The sequence below is a fragment of the Eptesicus fuscus genome, chromosome 7 (genome assembly GCF_027574615.1).
Source record: "Eptesicus fuscus isolate TK198812 chromosome 7, DD_ASM_mEF_20220401, whole genome shotgun sequence".
In the NCBI taxonomy this organism is placed as follows: domain Eukaryota; kingdom Metazoa; phylum Chordata; class Mammalia; order Chiroptera; family Vespertilionidae; genus Eptesicus; species Eptesicus fuscus.
Window position 1 is genome coordinate 3,786,776 of NC_072479.1, and position 26,279 is coordinate 3,813,054.

Sequence of the window (26,279 nt, forward strand, 5' to 3'; positions counted from 1 at the left end):
GGGGACAATTTGCATAGTAGGCTTTTATTATATAGGATTCCCTATGCTGTACTTTACATCCCTGTGACTATTCTATAACTATCATTTTGTACTTCTTAATCCTTTACCTTTTTTACAATTCCCTCAATCCTCCTCCCAACTGGCAGCCATCAAAATATTCTCTGTATGTGTGACTTTGTTTCTGTTCTTCTTGTTTATTTCACTTGTTTTTTAGATTCCACATGTAAGAGAAATCATGGCATTGGTCTTTCTCTGTCTGACTTATTTCACTCAGCACAATTTCCTTTAGGTCCATCCATGTTGTTGTAGATGACTGGATTTCATTCTTTATTATGGCTGAGTCATATTCCATTGTATATATGCATCACTTTTTATTCATTTATCTATTTTTTATGTTTTTATTGATTTAAGAGAGAGGAAGGAAGAGGGAGAGATAGAAATAATAATGAGAATCATCAATTGGTTACAACATACATGCCCCCTAATGAGGATTGAGCCCCCAACTCAGGAATAGAATCATGTGCCCTGACCAGGAATAGAACCACGACTTCTTGATTCATGGGTCAACCCTCAACCACTGAGTCACACCAGCAGGGCTCCATTCATCTATTGATGGACACTTAGGTTGCTTCCATATCTTGGTTATTGTAAATAATGTTGCAATGAACATATGGATGTACAATATATGTTCTTGTTTTTTCAATCCTCACCTGAGGACATGCTTAAAGAGAGAAAGGGGAAGGGAGAAAGAGAGAGAGAAGAGGGTGGGGGAGTGAGAGAAACATCTATCAGTTGTGTTACGCACATACCCCACCCAGTGATTGAACTCACTACCCAGGTATGTCCCCTGACTGGGAATCAACCAACAATCTCTCCGTTCACAGGACAGCACTCAAACAACTGAGTCACTCTGGCCAGGCTATATATGTATTTTTTATTTAGTTTTTGGATAAATACCTAGAAATGGAATTTCTGGGTCCTTTCTTTTTTTAATTTAATTTAATTTTTTTAATTTATTTTTTTATTGTTTAAAGTACTACATATAGTAGTTCATATATCTCCTTTTTTTCCCCCATTGACCTTCCCCCAGCCTCCCCTACCCCCTGTCACATGTCCTCATCCCACCCACCCCCACGCCCCAGTGTCTTGTGTCCATTGGTTGTGCTTATATGCATGCATACAAGTCCTTTGGTTGATCTCTTTCCCCCCATTCCCAACATGCCACAGCCTTCCCGCTGTAATTTGACCGTCTGTTTGATGCTTTACTGCCTCTGTATCTATCTTTTTGTTCATCAGTTTATAATGTTCTTTATTTTCCATAAATGAGTGAGATCATGTAGTATTTTTCTTTCATTGCCTGGCTTATTTCACTTAACATAATGCTCTCCAGATCCATCCATGCTGCTACAAATGGTAAAAATTCCTTCTTTTTTATATTAGCGTAGTATTCCATTGTGTAGATGTACCATAGTTTTCTAATCCACTCATCTGCAGATGGACATTTAGGCTGTTTCCAAATCTTAGCTATGGTGAATTGTGCTGCTATGAACATAGGGGTGCATATATCGTTTCTGATTGGTGTTTGTGTTTTCTTGGGATATATTCCTAGAAGTGTGATTACTGGGTCAAATGGGAGTTCCATTTTTTGGTTTTTTGAGGAAACTCCATACTGTTCTCCACAGTGGCTGCACCAGTCTGCATTCCCACCAGCAGTGCACAAGGGTTCCTTTTTCTCCCCATCCTCGCCAGCACTTGTTGCATCCTTGCCAGCACTTGTCGTTTGTCAATTTGTTGATAGCCATTCTGACAGGCGTGAGATAGTACCATTTTAATTTGCATCTCTCGGATAATTAGTGACTTTGGGCATGTTTTCATATGTCTCTTGGCCTTCCTTATGTCTTCTTTCGAAAAGTTTCTATTTAGGCCCGTTTTATTTTTTTATTGGATCATTTATCTTCCTTTTATTAAGTTGTATGAGTTCCCTGTAAATGTTGGAGATTAAACCTTTATCAGTGATAACATTTGCAAATATGTTCTCCCATACAGTGGGCTTCCTTGTTGTTTTGTTGATGGTTTCTTTTGCTGTACAAAAGCTTTTTATTTTGATGTATTCCCATTTGTTTATTTTTTCCCTAGTTTCCATTTTCCTAGGAGCGGTATCGGTGAAGAAATTGCTTCGGCATATGTCTGAGATTTTGCTGCCTGTGGATTCCTCTAGTATTTTTATGGTTTCCCGTCTTATGTTTAAGTCCTTTATCCATTTTGAGTTTATTTTTGTGTATAGTGTAAGTTGGTGATCTAGTTTCATTTTTTGGCATGTATCTGTCCAATTTTCCCAGCACCCTTTATTGAGAGACTGTCTTGACTCCATTGTATGTTCATGACTCCTTTGTCAAATATTAATTGAGCATAGTGGTTTGGGTCGATATCTGGGTTCTCTATTCTATTCCATTGTTCTATATGTCTGTTCTTGTGCCAGTACCAGGCAGTTTTGAGAACAGTGGCTTTTTAATACAGCTTGAAATCTGGTATTGAGATCCCACCTACTTTGTTCTTCTTTTTCAGGATTGCTGTGGCTATTCAGGGCCTTTTTTTATTCCAGATGAATTTTTGGAGAGTTCTTTCTAGGTCTGTGAAATATGCTGTTGGTATTTTAATGGGAAGTGCAATGAATCTATAGATTGCTTTGGGTAGTATGGGCATTTTAATGATGTCGATTCTACCAATCCATGAATACGGTATGTTCTTCCATCTGTTTACGTCTTCCTCTATCTCTTTTTTCAGTGTCCTGTAGTTTTCCACATACAGGTCTTTTACCTCCTTAGTTAAGTTTATTCCTAGGCTACAACAAGACTGTGCAGCCTATAAAGAGGTGCACCAAGAGTGTCCACCTGAGGTAACTGGGAAGGCTGAGCCACTGGGCCCAAAGGACACCTCACACACAAAGCCACTCCATCAACTCAGGGAAGCAGCTGAAATGGGGAGACAAAGAGGTAGATGACAAATGAAAAAAATGGAGGAAAGCAGAAGACTGGACATAGAGTTCAAAACCACATTTATAAGGTTAATCAAGAATCTGCTAAAAACCTCTGAGGAACTTAGTGAGACCTTTAAAGATCTTAATGAGAATTCCAAAAAAATGGAAAAGGACCAGTCAGAAATTAAGCATACACTGTCTGAAATAAAGAATATACAGAAATTCAACAGTAGATCAAAGGACCCCAAGAATCAAACCAAAGATTTGAAACATGAGGAAACAAAAAACACCCAACCAGAAAAATAAAAAGAAAAAAGAATCCAAAAATATGAAGGTAGTGTAAGGAGCCTATGGGACAACTTTAAGCGTACCAATATCCAAATTATTGGGGTGCCAGAAGAAGAGAGAGCAAAATATTGAAAACTGATTAGAAGAAATAATGACAGAAAACTTTCCCTACCTGTGAAAGAAATAGACTTACAAGTCCAGGAAGCGCACAGAACCCCAAACAAAAGGAATCCAAAGAGGACCACACCAAGACACATCATAATTAAAATGCCAAGGGCAGAAGACAAAGAGAGAATCTTGAAAGCAGCAAGAGAAAAATAGTTACCTACAAGGGAGTACCCATACGACTGTCAGCTGATTTCTCAACAGAAACTATGCAGGCCAGCTGGGAGTGCAAGAAATATTCAAAGTGATGAATAGCAAGAACCTACAGCCAAGATTACTCTACCCAGCAAAGCTATCATTTAGAATTGAAGGTCAGATAAAGAGCTTCACAGACAAGAAGAAGCTAAAGGAGTTCATCACCACCAAACCAGTATTACATGAAATGCTGAAGGGTATTCTTTAAGAAGAGGAAGAAGAAGAAAAAGGTAAAGATAAAAATTATGAACAACAAATACATGTCTATGAACAAGTGAATCTAAAAAACCAAGTGAATAAAAAATCTGATGAATAGAATAAACTGGTGAATATAATAGAATCAGGGGCATAGAAGGGGAGTGGACTGACAATTCTCAGGGGAAAGGGGGTGTGAGGGGTACGGGAAGAGATTGGCCAAAAATCTTACACCTATGGATGAAGACAGTGGTGGGTGGTAAGGGCATGGGGTGGGGTGGGGAATCATGTGGAGGGGAGCTATGGGGGGAAAAAGAGGAACATATGTAATAATCTGAACAATAAAGATTTTTTTTTTAAGTTTATTGCTAGGTATCTTAATTTTTTTGGTGTGATGGTAAATGGGATTGCTTTTTTAGTCTCTCTTTTTGTAAATTCACTATTGGTGTATAGAAATGCCATAGATTTCTTGGTGTTAATTTTGTACCCTGCTACATTGTCGAATTCATTTATTAAGTCCAATAGTTATTTGATGGAGTCTTTAGGGTTTTTTATGTACAGTATTATGTCATCTGCAAATAAGGACAGTTTTACTTCTTCTTTTCCAATTTGGATACCTTTTATTTCTTCTTCTTGTCTAATCACAATGACTAATACTTCCAGTACTGTGTCGAACAGGAGTGGTGAGAGTGGGCATCCCTGTCTTGTTCCTGTTCTTAGGGGAAATGGTTTTAGTTTTTGCCCATTGAGTATGATGTTGGCTGTGGGTTTATCATATATGGCTTTTATTATGTTGAGGTATGATCCTTCTGTTCCCACCTTGCTGAGAGTTTTTATCAAGAAAGGGTGTTGGATATGAAAACATGCTCAAAGTCACTAATTATCCGAGAGATGCAAATCAAAACGACAATGCGGTACCATCTCACACCTGTCAGAATGGCTATCATCAACAAATCAACAAACGACAAGTGCTGGTGAGGATGCGGAGAAAAAGGAACCATTGTGCACTGCTGTTGGGAATGCAGACTGGTGCAGCCACTGTGGAGAACAGTATGGATTTTCCTCAAAAAAACAAAAAATGGAACTCCCATTTGACCCAGTAATCCCACTTCTAGGAATATATCCCAAGAAACTAGAAACACCAATCAGAAAGGATATATGCATCCCTATGTTCATAGCAGCCCAATTCATCATACCTAAGATTAGGAAACAGCCTAAATGCCCATCAGCAGATGAGTGGATTAGAAAACTATGGTACATCTACACAATGGAATACTATGCTGCCATAAAAAAGAAGCAATTTTACCATTTGCAGCAGCATGGATGGATCTGGAGAGCATTATGTTAAGTGAAATAAGCCAAGCAATGAAAGAAAATACTACATGATCTCACTCATTTATGGAAAATAAAGAACATTGTAACCTGATGAACAAAAACATAGATTCAGAGGCAGTAATTCATCGAACAGACTGTCAAATTACAGTGGGAAGGTTGGGGATTGGGGAGGGAGGTAAGAGATCAATCAAAGGACTTGTATGCATGCATATAAGCATAACCAATGGACACAAGACACCGGGGGGGGGGGTGAGGGCATGGATACATAACCAATGGACACAAGACACCAGGGGGGGCGGTGAGGGCAGCGGGGTGGGGGGCAATGGGGAGATATGGACGTATGTAATACCTTAATCAATAAAAATGAAAAAAAAAGTATTACAAAAAGAAAAAAAAAAAACAAGAAAGGGTGTTCGATTTTGTGAAATGCGTTTTCTGCATCAATTGATATGACTGTGATTTTTATCTCTCAATTTGTTTATGTGATGTATCACATTTATTGATTTGCGGATATTGTACCATCCTTGTATCCCTGGGATAAATCCTACTTAATCATGGTGTATGATCTTTCTGATGTACTGCTGGAGCCGATTTGCTAGAATTTTGTTGAGGATTTTGGCATCTATGTTCATGAGGGATATTGGTCTGTAATTCTCTTTCATTGTGTTGTCTTTATCTGGTTTTGGTATTAGGGTGATGCTGGCTTCATAGAAAGAGCCTGGAAGTGTTCCTTCCTCTTGAATTTTTTGGAATAGTCTTAGGAGGATAGGTTTTAGTTCTTCCTTGAATGTTTGGTAAAACTCCCCTGTGAAGCCGTCTGGCCCTGGGCTTTTGTTTGCTGGAAGCGTTTTGATGACTGCTTCAATTTCTTCCATAGTTACTGGCCTATTGAGATATTTAGATTCTTCCTGATAGAGTATTGGAAGGTTGTATTTTTCTAGGAATATGTCCATTTCCTCCAGGTTGTCCAATTTGTTGGAATAGAGTTGTTCATAGTATTTTTTAACAATCCTTTGTATTTCGGTGGGGCCTGTTGTTATTTCTCCTCTTTCATATCTGATTTTGTTTATTTGCGACCTCTCTCTTTGCTTCTTGGTGAGCCTGGCTAGAGGTTCATCAATCTTGTTTATCCTTTCAGAGAACCAGCTCTTGGTTTTGTTGATCTTTTGTATTGTTTTTTGGGTCTCTATGTCATTTATCTCTGCTCTGATCTTTTTTGTTTGTTTGTTTGTTTGTTTGCTGCAAAAAGCTTTATTGTTTCATTTGGTCCGGTGCATGGGAGAGGGCTCCAGGGTGGTTAAATGAATGGCTAGTAGTTTCGGGAAGAGGCTCAGGTAAAAGACAGAGACACCAGGGGGATGCAGGGGGGGCGGCCTCTGAAAGGTTTCTGGGCTCCAAAGGCTCCTAGTCGTGCTTGAGGGTGAGCCTTTGGAAGAGATACTCGCCCAGCCCAGACTTGGGGCCGGCCAGCCTGCGGATGTTAGTCAAGTGGTTGCCCATCTTCTTGATCAGTTTCACCTCCTCATCCAGGAAGTGGTTCTCCAGGAAGTTGCAGACATGAGGGTCTGCACAGGCACAAGCCAGGGCATGCAGCTCCAAAAGGGCCTGGTTCAGGCTTTTCTCCAAGGCCAGGGAGGGTTCCATGGCGTTCTTCATTTTGGCCCAGTCATCCTGGGAAGGTTTCTACACATTCTGGAAGAGAATGCAGCCGCCTCGCTTATTTTGCAACTTTATGAAATGCTCTGCGCCCTCGTGCTTCTTCTCTGCCAACTCACGGAAGAAGTGGCCCACACCCTCCAGATCCATTCGTCATAGTTGAAATAGTAGCCCAGAGAGAGGTAGGTGTAGGAAGCCCGCAGATGCAGGTTGGCCAGGCGATTGACCGCAGCTTCCACCTCGGTGGAATAATTCTGACGAATTTGGGAGCTCATGGTTGTTCAGCAATGAGGAGTTAAGGTAGAAAAAAAAACAAACGGTGTGTTGGCTGGTCCCGGAGGTGGTTCTGAAGGTGGCAACTGGATGAGACACAGGAGAGTGGCCAGAGGCTGGAAGAACGGGCGTCCCTGAGTCTGTTCCGTCCAAACACTGTTGAAGCAAGAGACAGATCCGGGACCTCCGAGTGTGCTCTCCGCTGATCTTTATTATTTTCTTCCTTCTGCTTACACTGGGCTTTTCTTGTTGCTCTCTTTCTAACTCTTTGAGTTGTAGGGTTAGGTAATTTATTACCATTATTTCTTGTTTTTTGCTGTATGCTTGTAGAGCTATGAACTTCCCTCTCAAGACTGCTTTCGCTGTGTCCCATAGATTTTGGATTGTTGCGTTTTCATTGTCATTTGTTGCCATGATGTTTTTTATTTCTTCTTTGATCTCTCTGGTAACCCAGTCATAATTTAATAGCATGCTATTTAGTCTCCATGTGTTTGAATTTTTTGGATTGTTTTTATTGTAGTTGATTTCCGGTTTTATGCCATTGTGATCTGAGAAGATGCTTGATATGATTTCTATCTTCTTGAATTTGAAGAGACTTTGCCTGTGACCCAATATATGGTCTATCTTTGAAAATGACCCATGTGCACTTGAGAAGAATGTATATTCTGTAGCTTTGAGGTGAAATGTTCTGAAGATGTCAATGAATTCCATCTGGTCTAGTGAGTCATTTAGGATTGATGTTTCTTTGCTGATTTTTTGTTTAGAGGATTTGTCCAATGGTGATAGTGGGGTATTAAAATCTTATCCTATGATTGTATTGATGTCAATCTCTCCCTTGATATCCTCGAGGAGTTTTTTTATGTATTTGGTGCTCCTGTATTGGGTGTGTATATGTTTACTAGAGTTATTTTTTCTTGTTGGATTGCTCCCTTTAGTATTATGAAGTGGCCTTCCTTATATCTTTTTATGTCTTTCACTTTGAGATCTAATTTGTCAGATATAAGTATTGCTACCCCCGCTTTTTTTTCATTTCCATTCGCCTGAAAAACCTTTTTCCATCCCTTCACCCTCAGTCTGTGTGCATCTTTTTTTCTGAGGTGGGTTTCCTGTAGACAGTAGATATATGGGTCATGTTTTCTTATCCAATCAGTTACCCTATGTCTTTTGATTGGGGCATTTAATCCCTTTGCATTTAAAGTTGTTATTGATAGGTACTGGTTTGTCGCCATTTTTATTTTTTATGCCTGTGTTCCTTCTTTGCTTCCTATTTCTTTTTACAGCAGACCCTTTAGCATTTCTTGCATTGCTGGTTTGGTGGTAATAAACTCCCTTAGTCCTTTTGTATGTTTGAAGCTCCTGATTTCACCCTCAATTTTGAATGATAGCCTTGCTGGGTACAGTATTTTTGGATTCAGACCCTTCCTTTGCATGACTTTGTATATTTCATTCCATTCCCTTCTGGCCTGATGTGTTTCTGTTGACTAATCAGTCACTAGTCTGATGGGGGATCCTCTGTAGGTAACTTTTTGTCTCTCTCTGGCCGCTTTTAAGATTCTTAGTTGTCGTTGGTGTTTGCCAATTTAATTATAATGTGCTTTGGCGTCAGTCTTTTGGGGTTCATTTTGTTTGGGACTCTGTGAACTTCTTGTATATTTTCTTCCCTATGTCAGGGAAGTTTTCTGTCATTATTTCTTCAAACAGGTTTTCTATTCCTTGCTCAGTTTCCTCTCCTTCTGGCACCGCTATTATGTGGATGTTGTTTCCTTTCATGTTGTCCTGAAGTTCCCTTAGGCTCTCCTCCTGCTTTTTAATTTTTTTTTCTAGAAGCTGCTCTAATTGGGTATTTTTTCCTACCTTGTCTTCTAGCTCACTGATGCGGTCCTCTTCTTCTTCTAGTCTACTGTTGATGCTTTCAATTAGTTCTTTATAGCAGCGATGTCATTTTTCATTTCTTCTTGGTTCTTCTTCATTTCCTCTTGGTTCTTACACATATTGTCGAATTTGTCTTCCATTCTTTTCATCCACCTTATGACCATTTCTCTGAATTCTTTCTCTGACAGATTACTTGCCTCCATTTCATTTACTTCCTTTTCTGGTGATGACAGGTTTTCTTTCATATGTGGGCTGTTTCTTTGTCTCCCCATTATCTCTCTTCTCTGGGTGTCTGGTTATGTAGTTCTTTTTTTCCTGCATTGATTTAAAGGCACAAAATACAACACAACAAGGCACAAGGCACTGAACACAAATGTATTCACGATATTAATAACCTCAAACAAAGGTGATCACCAGAGAAAGACATATTAGAGGATAAGAAAGACAGAAGAAGAGGTGAAAAAAATGAGTGCAAAAAATAAAATTGAGGAAAGGAAAAAGAAAGAATAAGAAAGAAGATTGGAAAAAAATATTTATATGGGAAGAAAATTCCAATAGAACAGCCACTAATCCCAAGAAATACCAGCAACAAATACCTAGAGATGAATGCAAACTACAAACAACAACTAATAACAAGCGAGGTGAGGGAAAACAGAAGCAAAAAACCAACAAAAACAAAAGAAAAAGCTAAACAATCTCACAAACAAGAACAAAAAACTTATATAGTCAACAGTCAAGCAAACTACAACAAAAGGACAGATAGAAAAAAATTTTTTGGATAGAGAAGAGAAAGGTGTGTATGGAGTTGGAGCAGTGGATTGGAAATTAGATAGATATATAAGTAGGGTGAAGTTTTAACAGGGCGTAAAAAGAAGGAATAGGCGAAATCTATAGCAGTAATAGGATAAGAGAAACAGGACAGGAGGGGAAAAGTAAGGAAGAGGGTGTTTCCATAAAGGTAAAGTTGAGATAGAGTAAAATGATGCTAAAGGAAAGATGAAAATAGAACGTAGAACACTAATCCCAAAGTAAAATAAAGAGAAAATAATATGACACTTTTTTAAAAAAAGGTAAAATAGTAGTAGTAATAATACTGATTGAAAATAAAAATGTAATAATTAAAAAGGTAAAATCAAGTGAGGAAAAAAAAATTTAGTTTCTTAAGTAAAAGATGAAAAAAACGTGCAGTAGTGAAGGGCATTCACTTCCTCTCCTGTTCTGTTTGGCACGCCTGTTTCCTAGTCAGGACAGTATTGAAGTTCCCTTCGTTCCACTGCTCCTCAGTGTTGTAGGCCACAGTCCTGATTTTCAAACAGGCAGCGTCTTTATTTCTTATACTCCTTTATTTGTGTTTACACAAGAGTCAATTTGTGATTCAACCTCTGGGTGGCAGTTTTTCTGGATTGACCTCCCGGTCTATTGGTCCTCTCTAGCTAGTGTTTAGATTTTGTTTTCCCCGTGGTACTTAATATCGGTTTGGGGGAAAGGGCCGCCTCAGAGCTGATTCTCTGATCGCCACTCCCCACTCTGATCCCCAGGTTCCACAAAAACAACTTTCCCCTGCAGTCTCCTAGAGTGTCCCCAATTGGGTGATCCTATGCACTGGGCTCAGCAATCAGAAGCAAGGATCCAAACTGGAAAGAGAGAGAGAGAGAGAGAGAGAAAGAGAGAGAGAGAGAGAGAGAGAGAGAGAGAGAGAGAGAGAGAGAGAGAAAGAGCCAAAGCAAGTACGCACACCCCGGCACTACACGCATGTCTGTGCAGTCTCTTTTCCCCTTGGGTCCAAGCAGCCGGCACACCCCCAAAATTTCTAGGCTGTCCTTCTGCGCCCAGTTCAGCTATGGGTTGCTATTTAGAGTTCCCTTCTATTAGCAGCTCTGTGAACCCCCTTCCACATTCGCGGATCACGCCAGCCCCAACAGCCGCGGATTTTTCTGGTCGTAGACTTCTCCAGGGCCTCCAGCTCCTGCAGTGAGTGTTTCTCTCTCCTGCCCGGACCACAGACCTAACCTTATCCCAGGCGAAATCTGACCTTTCGTGAGGGGGTGCAGAGCTCCTCTGAATCCGTGTGCTTGCGCCACTTGGAACCAGTGTTCTCGGGTTCGCTGCTGTTTGCTGGGTGCTGTAGTTGTAGATTTTCAGGCTTCCAATAACATCCACTTTCCCCTTCAAGATGGCGAGGTCTCCGTGTCAGAGCTTGTCGCTCCGGGAGGGAACCCAGCAGCAGTGGGGGCTGCCCGGTCAGGGGAACCCCATCCAGCCATCCCCAACAGTCTCTTGGAGTTTAGCTGTCCCTCAACTCACCAACAAACACTCCCCATGCGACCACACACTCTCCCTTTGTTTTCTGACTCACACACTATCTTGCAGTCTGCCTCCCAATCGGCAGCCATCTTCTTCCTCCGCTGGGTCCTTTCTTGCCTCTAGTTATAGCCTTTGTTTTAACGTCTGGTTTGTTGCCATGGATGAGTGGATCAGTTAGGTGGAGCATCTTTCCATGCACTAAAAGGTTGCAGGTTAGCGGCAGTCGGACATCCCCTGAGGGGTCCCAGATTGGAGAAGGTGCAGGCCGGGCTTAGGGACACCCCTCCCATGCATGAATTTCATGCATTGGGCCTCTAGTCTATATATATAAAAGCCTAAGTGACTGTTACAACTGGTCAGCCTGTCACTGTGATGCACACTGACCACCAGGGGGCAGACGCTCAATGCAGGAGCTGCCCCTTGGTGGTCAGTGCATTCCCACAGCCAACCTCCCGTGGCCGGCCAACCTCCCGCGGTTCCCCCCTTACTCCTGCTCCCCACCAGCAGGCCCTGATCGGCCCAGCCCCGATCGGGACTGGGCGAGATGGCTCCAATTGGCCCTGATCGCTGGCCAGATCTAGGGACCCCACCCGTGCATAAATTCGTGCACCAGGCCTCTAGTGTAAATATAAAAGGTTAAAATTCCAGTCATGATTCCTTAGGCCTTTCAAGCAAAACCATGTACATAAGTAAAAATTGAGTAAGAGTATTGTTAAAATATAAAACATGTTTAAGAGCAAGTCTCAAGTCATTTTGAGTTTTAAAAGACTTCTGTGAAATAAAGACTGATAGAAATGTAAAGTTCCTCGTTACATGGAATAGAAGCATAAAACTGGGGTTCCTTGCAATCATGCTAAGTGAAATAAGACTTCTGGGATGACATCAGAAGAGCAACTGAAGTCCTTTTTTAGGGAAAATGCTATTTAAGAGATGAACTACAGGCTGATTACACCATGGGAACAAAAATTAAGGAAATGAAAACTAGAAACCACTACATAAAGGAGTCCTTAAAAGAGACTATGCTTATTTTAGTCTTCATTTTTCCAAAAATTAAAAATCTCTTGATACTAACTTTTAAACACCAAAATTTTTACTGCTACCTATTTCATTACCCTTTTGCTGGAGAAGTTAAATTTTCTCTGTAAAGAAACAAAGATGAAAAAATATTTAGTTGGATCTTCTTTGCCATCATTAAGTAGAGCAAATATTTTTTAATATACCAAAAGTATATAGTTTTACCATGGACTATGCAACTCTTACTCTTTGAGATAGTATGGAGGGACCTGGAGAATATTATGCAAGGGAAATAAGCCAGTCAGAGAAAGACAAGTATCACATGATCTCTCTCATGTGGAATCTAATGAACAAAATAAACTGTTGAACAAAATAGATCCAGAGGCACAGACTGTCGAATCTTAGAGGGAAGGTTGGGGTGGGTGGGAGGGTGGGAAGAGATCAACCAAAGAGCTTGTATGAATATATGCATAACCCATGGATATAGACAATAGGGTGGTGGAGGCTCGGGGCAAGGGGCAGGGACAGGCTATAAGGGGTCAGTAGTGGAAAAAGGGGACATATGTAATACTTTCAACAATAAAGACTAAAACAACACCAAAGGGACAAGGAAAAAAAGTATGTAGTTTGTTAAAATATAATTGATTTAGCTTCTTAAATTTGGAGACAAATTTTGCCTTCATAGAAGAATATTTTTTTATGTTTTTTGTTGTTGTAGTTCTGGATAAAACTTGGTGTGGTTTTTTTTTTTCTGAGCACGATAGTTAATATTTTGGGGATTAAAAAGAAGTAATAGTTTTTTCTACTTTTATAGTTCTACTTGTCCAATTCTGAAAGGGAACAGTATGAAAAAGAATTCAGCCAAGAACGACAACAAGAAATTTTGAGAAGAACAGCGAAGGACTTACCTATCTACACCACGTCAGGCTCAAGGAGTAAGTAAAACAAATTTTAAGCTTTTCTACTCAAAGAATTTTTTAAAATATGGTCATACCTGCCAAGATTTATTTGCATGATTTGACTATTAAATGGATATTGCAATTCCTCAAATAACATAGGCAGAAATAAGATTTTTCTAATGTTCTGTGTCTTCTGTGATATTTTAGATATAGATATGTACATATATTGATACAGATTTTTTTAAGAGGTTCCCTTTAATATGAATCTCTTTTTCTCTACATCTTTTTTTTCCAACTTCACCTTTATGGCCAAAAGTTTCAATTACGATTCTTAGTAAACTATCATTTGGAAATTCTGGTTTGAATTTGAATATTATGTGCCATCTCTGAGTAATTAAAAAAAAATCAAGAACATGCTAAATTAGAGTAGAAAGAAGTAAAAGCTAATATCCAGAGAGCCAGAATATGAACTCAGGTTTGTGTGATCCCAAAGCTGTTGGTATTTCCACTGTCCCAGTGCCTCCATTGAGAGATATCTGACTGCAGTAGCAACTTCCTTTTCTCAGAGACAGAACCTTATGATGGGGTGAAACTATGAGTGGCCAAACTGATTATTTAAATATAGTAAATTGTTTTAAATTATGTATCATGTAACTCATGAATTCATTAAATACTAGATAATAGTAATAGCTAACAATTACTCTGTTCTAAGTGCTTTGCACTATAAACTCATTTAAACTTCACAACAATCCTGTGAAGGTGATACTGTTGTCTCTACAGATTAGGAAACTGAGACACAATGAGCTTAAATATCTTTTTCAAGGTCAGACAGATATATGTAAAAAAAATGGGTTTAAATTAAAGTGCTCTGGCTTCAGAACTCACCATGCTTCTCCACTTCAGTGGGAAACAAAAGGCTTTTCCTGTGTATAGTTATGTACACATTGAGAGTTCACAAAGTATAAAGTTTGCACAAGATTTTTGGAGGGGATATTTGACCAAGTTTTTCGTTTTTTGATGCATTTAACCCTTTGCACTTGCTTGCTTTTTTCTCGAGCTGCTACCAATGCTAACCGTGTCGAGTCACACTCGACATCCGAGTGCAAAAGGTTAATGCTGTCCTTCTTACATAATCCTAACATATAAAAACCCTGAGTCCATCACATCCACAACGACCGGAGGCTCGACCTAAAGCCTGGACTGTGCATGCAGCAGGCTCTGGTGGGTGGGGACTTGTGGCAGTGGAGATGGGGACGGGGAAGGTGGGGCCGGCATTCACACTCACTCACAACCGCACACATGCACAGACACACACAGTGCCCACCAGCTCACAGCCTTTTCTCCCTTTCTTTCCCTCCCTCCCAGCTCGCTCTCGCTCTCGGAGACTCTCAGAATGAGGAAACAAAACAGATTGGGCCTGAAGAGGCCTGGATGGAAGGGAGGGCCGACAGAGGGTGGGGTGGCCCCCACTGGCCCTGCCCTCTCCCAGCCTGGAAAGAGGAAGAGGGACACAGGGAGGCAGGGAGGCCTGGAGGACTGCTGAGAAAAACAAAGAGAGACAGAGACCGGGCAAGATCAGGCCGGCAAAGGGAGGGCATTTGGGGGCAACCAGGCTGGCAGGGGAGGGCAGTTGGGGGCAAGATCAGGCCGGCAGAGGAGGGCAGTTGGAGGTGAGATCAGGCCGGCAGGGGAGGGCAGTTAGGGGTGATCAGGCAGGCAGAGACAGTTGGGGGCGAGATCAGGCTGGCAGGGGAGAGCAGTTGGGGGCGAGATTAGGCCGGCAGGGGAGGGCAGTTAGGGGCGATCAGGCAGGCAGGCAGGCAGGTGAGCATTTAGGAGCTAGCAGTCCCAGATTGCGAGAGGGATGACTGACTACTGGTTTAGGCCCGATCCCAGGGATCAGACCTAAACCGCAGTCGGACATCCCCCAAGGAGTCCCTGATTGGAGAGGATGCAGGCTGGGCTCAGGGGACCCACCCCCCATGCACGAATTTCATGCACCAGGCCACTAGTTTAGTATATTACCATATGGAATGAAAACATGGATTTCAGATCAAACCCCAACTTTTCTATTACTAGTACAATGAGAATTAGTTAAACTTTCTAAGCCCTAGTTTCCTCATTTTAAAATAAGGATAATATCTACATCTCTGGGTTAGTGGAAGTATTAAATGAGATACATAGATGAGATACTATGTACATAATGAATTTTCAATATATGATAGCTAATTTAAAATAATCCTTTGTTAAAAAATATTTTTATTGATTTTTAGAGAGAGAGAAAGGTAAAGAGAGAGAGAGAAACATCGATCAGCTGACTCCCACACATCCCCTACCAGGGATCGAGCCCTAAACCCAGGCATGTGTGCTTACCAGGGATAGAACCTTATGGTGCACGGACATTGCCCAATAAACTGAGCCACATCAGCCAGGGCAATCCTTTCTAATATTTAATTATGAAAGGTCTGGTTAACAATAATTCTTAGTAGTTAATAATTCTCTACAGATTAGATGTATTTAACCTAAAGTCCAAGATTTCAGAGAATTTAGGAAGCCCTGAGGTTTTACACAAAATTTCAAGTAGCCTATTCATAGCAAGATCATCTGATTTTCAGAGCAAAAGAGTTAAGAGCCATGATGTAAAGAGTTAAGAGCCATGATGTAAAATCTTGACTCTTTTTAAGAAAATGTATTTTTATTGGTTTTTAAAGTGGAAGGGAGAGGGAGAAGGAGAGAGAGAGAGAGAGAAACATGGGTTTGAGAATGGAACATTGTCCCTGCTGAGGATTAAGCCCACAGCTCGTGCATACGCACTGAGCAGCAATTGAACTGGCAGCCTTTTGGTGCACTGAACAATGCCCAGCCACCTGAGCCACACCAGCCAGGGCTAAAATCTTTACGCTTAAAAAAGCTTTACTGCTTTTCATTATATAAAATGGCTGTCCTCTAATCTGAACAGTAGCCTTCATCTATTGAATACTACATCAGGATCAGGTCAAGAACTTTATTAGTGATTGTTTAATCCTCAGAACAATTCTGAGATGGGTGCTGCACTTGTCCCCATTTTAGAGATGTGAGGCACAGTGAGAGATACCCAGCGTCCTAAGTGGCCAGGCCTGGGACATGTGCCTTATCTTCTGACTGTTGGCAGGTCCTGCTCTGGGGAACCATTTTATACTGCATTTCTACTGCTTAGAATCCCAAATATTGGGGCTTTTTCTTTTTCTTGCTATAGAAGCAATGCCTATTCATCTTTAAAGAACAGAGTTACAGAATACATGTTACAGAAAGTCAACCTTCCGTAGACCAGAGATCATTGAAAGTATGAAGCTGCCTTCACAGAGGGGAGTTAGGGTGCTGGGCATCAGAGTGGGGTCTTCTCACTGACTTCCTTTGTGCTTTTTCAAGCTGTGTGGATATGTTATTATCTATTCAGGAAACAAAACCTGTCTTTCTACACCTTCTCACCTCTAATCTCAATCCACCCAGCAGTTATCTAGCTTTGTTTGTTCCACACGGTTTCCCTGTGTGAACTCTGCTAGCACAGAGGTAGGGTTGTCCTTCCCCACCTTTTTTTTCTCTTTTGGTTGTTACCTCTGCTGGAATGATTATTTTTCTCCCTTTAAGTCCAGTTTAAAGTTTTAATTCACTGTCCACCTCTCTGCAACTTTTTTCACTTTAACAAGAAGTGATTTATTGAGTCTTCTCAGAACATCTCAAATTTTACCTTGTAGACTATAAGTCAAAGGCTTTAGTCATTGATGTCCCTCTTACCTTTCTGACTTTAAGCCTCTGGCAGCCAATAGTTCTCCCATGGTCTCTAACACAGTGTCTCAATAAACAGGCATCAGGAGACGTCTGTATAGTGACTCTATTGCTGGGTGTTCTCTTTCATGGCTATTTGTACTTTATTTATTTATTCATTTATGTATTTATTTTTGTGCACTTTTTAATCTCCCTGGTTTTCTCTCCTTCACTAATTTTTCTCATCATAGAATTTTACTTTATATTTTATTTAAAATAATATTTTTATTATAGTGATAACTGCTTTATTGAGAATTTGCTATGTTCTAGAAGGTTTCATTTTAATCTGTAAACTAGTTCATTATACTTGATATTATTTACATTTACAGAAGAGGCTCTTAGAATGTAAGTTACTGGCCCAAGGTCACCAGCTAGTCAGTGGGCAAACTAGTATCAAAACTGATGACAGTTATTAGTTGTCCATTTCCCCAGAGTTATTTATTTAAGAAATGAAAGCAAATTTTATAGTCAAATTAATTAAACTTGTATATCCTTCAACACCTTTTAATTCTTAAATGTAGCCATCAGATATTGTGAAAGATGTCAGTTGATTAAACCTGACCGGGCGCATCACTGCTCAGCATGTGACATGTAAGTGTTACCCCTCATTTGCTTTCCTTTAACCCCAACATTGGAAATTGGTGACAGGAGAACAGAAGGGAAAGGAACATTTTATATGCTTTATACTTAGCAAAAATACTTCATCGTCTCCCATTATTTGCTACATATGTGGGCTAACATTAATATTTCCATAAGCTAGAATATACTTTGGTGTAATCTTTAATAGTTCCTGTACTGGTTGATGGAATTTTCTTTCTTTTTTTTAATTCTCACCCGAGGATATATGTTATTAAAGAGAGGAAGGGGGGAAAAAAAAAAAGAGAGAGAGGAAGGGAAAGAGAGGGAGAAACATTGATTGGTTGCCTCCCGTACGAGCCCCAATTGGGGATTAAATCCACACAACCTAGGTATGTGTCCTGACCGGGAATCGAACCCATAAACTTTTGGTGTGTGGGACAACTTTTCAACCAACTGAGCCACCCAACTAGGGCTGATGGAGTTTTCTTTAAATATATTTTTTATGTTTATGCTTAAGATAATATTGATGAACAAGTAAGTAATAACCCCCTTAAGAATAACTATTTCCTGGCCCTAGCTGGTTTGGCTCAATGGATAGAGCGTCAGCCTGTGGACTGAAGGGTCCCAGGTTTAATTTGGCCAAGGCCCATGCCTGAGTTGCAGGCTCGATTCCCCAGTAAGGGGCATGCAGGAGGCAACCAATCAATGATTCTCTCTCATCATTGATGTTTCTATCTCTCCCTCCCTCTCCCTTCCTCTCTAAAATCAATAAAATATATTTTTTTAAAAATAAAATTAAAAAGGAAAAGAAAAACCCACTACCATCAGAGGACAGTATTTGTTTAAAAAAAAAAAAAAAAAGAATAGCTATTTCCTGGATTAAAATGTCAAATTTTTTTGTTTTTTATTATAAATATTGATATTAAAACCTAACAAGCCACACACAAAAAAATATTTCTTTAATTTTCATCTGTAACATTGTTCCCAGAAAAAACTTAAAAGATTTTATTCCTGTGCACTTGTGAGAAGGTAATGTGTTGGAAGGAAAGATCCCCAGTTTGGGAATCCCAGTTAATTCTTTTTTTTTTTTTTTTTTAATATATTTTATTGATTTTTTTAACAGAGAGGAAGGGAGAAGGGATAGAGAGCTAGAAACATCGATGAAAGAGAAACATCAACCAGCTGCCTCCTGCACACCCCCACCGGGGATGTGCCCACAACCAATGTACATGCCCCTAACCGGAATCGAACCTGGGACCCTTCAGTCCGCAGATCAACGCTCTATCCACTGAGCCAAACTGGTTTCGGCCCAGTTAATTCTTGAACCTTGAGTTAGACAAGCTATTTAACCATCTGGGTTTTACTTTATCATTTATTATGTTAATGGAGATGATCTGTGGTCTGATTTTATAAATATACAAGAGGCCCGGTGCATGGATTTGTGCACCAGTGGGGTCCCTTGGCCTGGCCTGCGGACATCCCCTGAGGGGTCCCAGATTGCAACCCCACTGGTGCACAATCGGGGCCAGGGAGGGCTACGGGAGGGCTCCAGGGCATGTCCGGCCCATCTCGCCCAGTCCTGATTGCTTGGACCCCAGCAGCAAGCTAACCTACCAGTTGGAGTGTCTGCCCCCTGGTGATCAGTGTGCATCATAGCTGTCGGTGAAACGGTCAAATGGTCATTTAGGCTTTTATATATATAGATAGATTACACATAATGGCGAGGAGGCAAACTTTGGGATTTTTTTTTTTCTGATGATAAAAATACTAGAGGCCTGGTGCACAAGTTCATGCACGGGTGGGGTCCCTCGGCCTGGTTGGCGATCAGGACTCAGGGCCACAGGAGGTTGGCTGCGGGGAGGGGCTGTAGGAGGTTCTGATCGAGGCCATCAGGGGCCAGCTGGCTGTAGGGAGGGACTGCGGGAGGTTGGCCAGCTGCGGGAGGTTGGCTGTAAGAGCACACTGACCACCAGGGGGCAGCTCCTGTGTTGAGTGTCTGCCCCCTGGTGGTCAGTGCATGTCATAGCGACTGGTCAACCGGTTGTTCGGTCGCTTAGGCTTTTATATATATATAGATAGTAATGCTTATCTATGGATAGAATTTTATAAAATACTAGATGCCCTGTGCACGAAATTCGTGCATGGGTAGGATCCCTAGGCCTGGCTGGCGATCAGGGCCAATCTGTGGGCAACTGGTGGGGCAAGGGGGAGCCCCTGCTGACACCCGCCTTGGCTGGCCTGGGGCTGCCCGCTCGCCGGCCCTGGCCCCTGCTGCTGCCAGTCAGTGCCTGTGGGCTGGGGGCAGCTCCTGCGTTGAGTGTCTGCCCCCTGGTGGTCAGTGCACATCATAGTGGCCAGTCATTTGACCGTTCAGTCAATTTGCATATTAGGCTTGTCTTATATAAAATGTGGAAAAAATAACCACATATAAGACCATCAGTGTTAATATTTTAACATAGTTGCTTCTAAAGTTTTCTTTTTATGACTTGTACATGTTTAAAGTAGGGATTGTCTGTATTTCATTTCATTTCCCTTAGCTGATTTGTGAGCTGGACTAGCTTATGTACCAAGTGCTCCATATCTGTGTGTTAAAATGTCTCTCAATGTGGTCCAAGGCAAAAATCTATTACCTTTTACCTATGAAGGTATTGGTGGAAATATCAGAAAATTTCTCTAATCTAAGGCTTACTTGGTTGGTTTTTCTAAGATGTATTTGTAAAGAGAAAAATTTAAGGGAAAAAACTACCAACAATGAGAATTATGTTTATTTGTTTTTTAGATGTATTCTAAAGATGGATCATCACTGTCCTTGGTATGTATAAACATAGAGGAAGTAACATATAAGGATGGAGAGGGGGGAAGGAGAGAAAATTTTCAAGATCAACTTAATTACTTATATACAATAAGATTGATCTACTTATATACATGTTTATATTAAAAGTTTTCCTTTAGAAATATATTCTGGTATTATTAATCCAAATAATTATATATTAAGAATTAATATTAAATTTCCAAGTTCCTTATAGAATTTATTAAAAACACACATTCATAATTAAGACATTGCTCCTTATTTTCCTAATGACCCATTTCCTAATAATAATGATTAAGTTTTTTTGAAATGTCTTATTTATTATTATGGTTAAAAAACAACAACATAGCCCTAACTAGTTTGGCTCAGCTGATAGAGCGTCGGCCTGTGGACTGAAGGGTCCTAGGTTTGATTCTGGTCAAGGGCATATACCTTGGTTGCAGGCACATCCACAGTATGGGGTGTGCAGGAGGCAGCTGATCAATGTTTCTTTCTCATCAATGTTTTTAACTCTCTATCCCTCTCCCTTACTCTCAGTAAAAAATCAATAAAATATATTAAAAACAACAACAACATACAGTTTACCATCTTAACCATTTCTAAGTTTATTTTAGTAGTATAAAGTATGTTCACATTGTCCAACCCGTCTTCAGAACTTTTTCATCTTGCAAAACTGAAACTCTGTACCCATTAATCAGCTTCTCATTTCCCCTCCCTCAGCCCCTGGCAAACATTCTAGTTTTTGTTTCTGTGAGTTTATAATTTGTCTTATTTTTACAGTGTGACCTTCTTTATTCTTCTAGGGTGAATAACTGTGTGGGATTTTCTAATTACAAATTCTTCCTGCTGTTTTTATTGTATTCCCTATTATATTGCCTGTTTGTGGCTACAACAGTTTTGCAGTACTTTATAAAATTTTGGACGGTAAGTCTTTTTCTATCCTAAAACATGTTTAAGACTTTTTAAAGTGCTCTATTCATAAATAATTTATTCTTTATTACAAGTAGATATACTTTATTTTAATTTTACTAGTTAGAATTTATAATGGATCAGAGGGCAAGCAGGGTAATATTTTCCTACATATATACATATTTATTTTAAGTAAATGAATATTAAACAGGATGTAGTGAGTTTCTTTTTAGTGATCCAAACTGTTTTCAGCCACACTCTTAATAGTGGACATAACAATTTTAGGGAAATAATTGCTTTTATTTGAGTTGATGAGACTTACTGCAATTTTATAGTAATAAAACTGATATTCTCAAGCCTAGATAATCACTAATCTCTTTCTTATCTGTATAGACATTAATCCTTTTTCTATCATGAGTTTTGAATGTTTTTTCCACATTTTCATTTTATATCTTACTAGAGGCCCGGTGTACGGATTTGTGCACATTGAAAGGAAGTTAATTAGAAGAAATATTTTAGAGGTCGGGGAGGGAAAATGGGAGGGATCCAGGGCATGTCCAGCCCATCTTGCCCTGTCCTGATCAGCCAGACCCCAGCAGCAAGCTAACCTACCTATCAAAGTGTCAGCCCCCTGGTGGTCAGTGCATGTCATGCAACTAGTGTAACAGTCAAATTGTCGGACACTTAGAATATTAGGCTTTTATATATATAGTTAACCCTGTTTTATTTTTATCAAATCAAAGTTTTACATTTTAAAGCAGTACTTTTTTAATGACTTCTGATTTTAAGGGTTTTTCTTTGTGGGTTTTTTTTTTAATTTAAAAGCAGTACTTTGTATTTATGATTCCTGGCTTTAGTTTGTTTGCTATAAATTTCTTCTGGAATTTTTATTGTTTGTGTTTTCACATTTAGTCCTTTGATTTTGAAAGGGGTGGGTGTTGTGGTTAAAAAGTACTTTTGTCCCTGGCCTGTGTTACTCAGTGGTTAGAATGTTGGCCCACGCATCAAAGGGTTGAGGGTTTGATTCCCGGTCAAGGGTATGTATCTGAGTTGCAGGTTCAATCCCCAACCCCTGTCGGGGTGCTTACAGGAGCCAACCAGTCAGTGTATCTTACATTGATGTTTCTCTCTCCCCCTCTCTTTCCCCTCCCTCCCTTCCACTCTGCAAAACAATGGAAAAAATATCCTCAAGTGAGGATTTTTTTAAAAAGTACCGTATTTTCCGGCATATAAGACTACTTTTTAACCCAGGAAAATCTATACGCCCAGTCGTCTTATACGCCGGAAAATACGGTACTTTTGGAATTTATTCTTTCTAAAAACCCTCTGAAGGTGTTTTAAAATATAGGTTTTGTTATTATTCAGGTATGTTGAAGCCAACAGATAAGGAAGTAATTACCATTACATTTATGCACCCAACACAGAAGCACCTATATAAAGCAAATATTATATTAACAGACTTAAAAGAAGATATAGCCTGGCTGGTATTGTGCAGTGGTTGAGTGTTGACCTATGAACCAGTAGGTCACAATGCCATTCTCGGTCAGGGCACTTGCCCGTGTTGCAGGCTCAATCCCCAGTAGGGGGCTTGCAGGAGGCAGCCAATTGATGATTTTCTCTCATCATTGATATTTCTATCTTCTCTCTCCCTCTCCTTTCCTCTCTCTGAAATAAATAAAAAAGTATTTTTTAAAAAATTAGATATAGACAGCAATACAACGATAGTAGGGGACTTTAATACCCCACTTTAATCAGTGGATAGATCATCCAAACAAAAAATTAATAAAGAAACATCTACCTCACCTTAGCTGGTTTGGCTCAGTGGATAGAGCATCAGCCTCCGGACTGAAGGGTCCTGGGTTTGATTCCAATCAAGGATTTCAGGCTCGATCCCCAGTAGGGGGCATGCAGAAGGCAGCTGATCAAAGATTCTCATCATTGATGTTTCCCTCTCTCCCTCTCCCAAATCATTAAAAATATATTAAAAATAAACAAGTAAAAAAAATGTTAATAAAACAACACACATCTACCTCAAATGACACATTAGTCCATGTGTACTCAACAAACATGTAGTGAACACTCCATCAAAAAACCGCAGAATATACATTCTTCTTAAGCACACATGGAACATTCTCATCGCAGGATAGATCTTTTTTAGTAAAAAAAAAACACAAGTCTTAAGAAATTTAAGAAGATTGAAATCATACAAAGCATCTTTTCTAATCATAATAGTATAAAACTAGAAGTCATTTACAAGAAGACAACTGGGAAATTAACAAGTAAGTGTACATTAAATGGTACTGAACAACCAGTGGATCAAAGAACATATCAAAAAATATCTTGGGACAAATGAAAATGGAAGTAAAGCACACCAAAACGTATAGAATGCAGCAAAAGCAGTTCAAAGAGGGAAGTTCATAGTGATAAGCACCTATGTTAAGAATTAAGAAAGATCTCAATGCAACTTCAAACCTCAAGAACTAGGAAACGAAGAACAAATGAAGTCCAAAGTCAGCCGGAAGAAGGAAATAACAAAAATCAGATTGGGGTTCATTCAGAATTCAGCTACCAGGAAATTGAAAATCGTGTTGGAGTAAGCTGATGCTACACAGACACGTCCTGCTACACAGGACCAATGAGGTATTACCTCACACCTGTCAGAACAGCTACCATTCACAAATGACAAGCACTGATGAGGATGTAGAGAAAAGGGAACCCTAGTACACTGCTGGTGGGAATGCAGACTGGTGCAATCATTATGGAAAACAGTATAGAGTTTCCTCAAAAAATTAAATATGGATCTGCCATTAGACCCAATGATCCCACTTCTAGGAATATATCCTAAGAAACCAAAACCAATCAGAAAGAATGTATGCACCCCTATGTTCATAGCAGCACAATTTACAATAGCTAAGATCTGGAAATAACCCCTACTAATAGTGCCCATTAGTAGGTGAGTGGATTAAAAAGCTGTGGTACATTTACACCATGGAATACTATGCAGCAGTAAAAATAGAAGGATGTCTTACCCTTTGAGACAGCATGGAGGGACCTGGAGAGTGTTATGCTAAGTGAAGTGAGCCAGTCAGAGAGAGATAAGTATCACATGATCTCACTTATGTGGAATCTAATTAACAAACTCATGAATGGAGTGGTTCTAGAGATATGGAACAGAGTGGGGAATCTCAGAGGGAAGGCAGATGAGGGTGAGTGGATGGGTGGGAGGTGATCAACAAAAGAACTTGTATGCATATATGCATAACCCATTGTCATAGACAATAGGGTGGCGAAGGCAGGGGGCGGGGCAGGTTGGAAGGGGTCAATGGGAGTAAAAAGGGGTAATACTTTAAACAATACACATTAAAAAATTCAACTAACATCTACAGATTTAAAAAAATAGATCAGAAATTAGTGAAATAGACTTAAAAAGAAAATAGAAAAGATTAGTGAAAATCGGAGCTGGTTTTTGTAAAGAGAAACAAAAATAAACCGTTACTTGAAGCTAGATCCCGGATCTGGGTGAGGCCGTGTGCCCCTGGATCCGGTTGAGGCTGGGTCCCGGGCCCGGGTGAGGCCACGCGCCCCTGGGTCCGGGTGAGGCTGTGTGCCCCTGGATCCGGGTGAGGCCACATGCCCCTGGGTCCGGGTGAGGCCACGCACCCCTGGCTCCGGGTGAAGCTGGATCCCGGATCCGGGTGAGGCCGTGTGCCCCTGGATCCGGGTGAGGCTGGGTCCCGGGTCCGGGTGAGGCCGCGCGCACCTGGGTCCAGGTGAGGCCACACACCCTCTGAGTCCGGGTGAAGCCGTGCCCCTGGGTCCGGCCGAGACCAAACCAAAGGGAGTCGGACCTGCATTACCACCATTTGTCCACCATCCAGAGCTGAGAGGTCAGTGCCGACATGTACACATAAAGAACCGGTGGACATTGAAATTGGGTCTCAAAAGAACTGTTGGTCCAGAAAGAAACTCACTACAGACTGATTCATTTGCCTGTCAGCATAACTATTATTGCTCGTCTCACATTCAGTTCTTATAAGTATATCGCTAGTGACACATGATCTCGCTCATCTAGGGGAAATGATGAACAACATAGACTGATGAACAAGAACAGAACCAGAAACAAGGAGGCATCGATCGGACTATCGGGCCTCAGAGCGAGGATAGAGGAGGGTGGGGGGAGGGGGGAGAGATCAACCAAAGGACTTGTGTGCATGCATATGAGCCTATCCATTGGTTAAGTTCAACAGGGGGTTGGGGCATCCGTGGGGAGGGGTGTGGGATGGGAATGGGGGATGAGGATAAATATGTGACACCTTAATCAATAAAGAAATTTAAAAAAATAAATAAATAAACCGTTACTTAGACTCACCAAGAATAAGAGAGAACTCAAATAAAATAAAAAATGAAAGAGGATGCCGAAACCGGTTTGGCTCAGTGGATAGAGCGTTGGCCTGGGGACTGAAGGGTCCCAGGTTCAATTCCAGTCAGGGGCATGTACCTTGGTTGCGGGCACATCCCCAGTAGGGGGGTGTGCAAGAGGCAGCTGATCGATGTTTCTAACTATCCCTCTCTCTTCCTCTCTGTAAAAAATCAATTAAAAAAAAAATGAAAGAGGAGACATTACAACTGATATCACAGAAATACAGAGGAATATAAGAAACTATTATGAACAATTATATGCTAAGTATTAGACAACCTAGAAGAAATGGATAAATTCTTTTTTAAAAAATATATTTTATTGATTTTTTACAGAGAGGAAGAGAGAGGGATAGAGAGAAATATCGATGAGAGAGAAACATCGATCAGCTGCCTCTTGCACACCCCCTACTGGGGATGTGCCCACAACCAAGGTACATGCCCTTGACCGGAATCGAACCTGGGACTCTTGAGTCCGCAGACCAACGCTCTATCCACTGAGCCAAACCGGTTTTGGCAGAAATGGATAAATTCTTAGAACCAGACAACCTTCCAACATTGAATTATGATGAAATAGAAAATCTGCACA

The 26,279-nt window shown here is 40.5% G+C and overlaps 1 protein-coding gene across 6 annotated transcripts in view; it reads left to right on the plus strand.

The window, feature by feature from the left end:
* ZDHHC20 (zinc finger DHHC-type palmitoyltransferase 20) overlaps positions 1-26,279 on the plus strand; it is an 87,445-nt gene that overhangs the window by 20,567 nt on the left and 40,599 nt on the right. For all 6 annotated transcript variants that reach the window (XM_054718682.1, XM_028138357.2, XM_054718683.1 and 3 more), the window contains exons 4-7: positions 13,089-13,209; positions 17,499-17,568; positions 20,336-20,368; positions 21,169-21,289. In XM_054718682.1, coding sequence (XP_054574657.1) covers positions 13,089-13,209; positions 17,499-17,568; positions 20,336-20,368; positions 21,169-21,289 — 345 coding nt within the window. The remainder of the gene's footprint in view (positions 1-13,088; positions 13,210-17,498; positions 17,569-20,335; positions 20,369-21,168; positions 21,290-26,279) is intronic.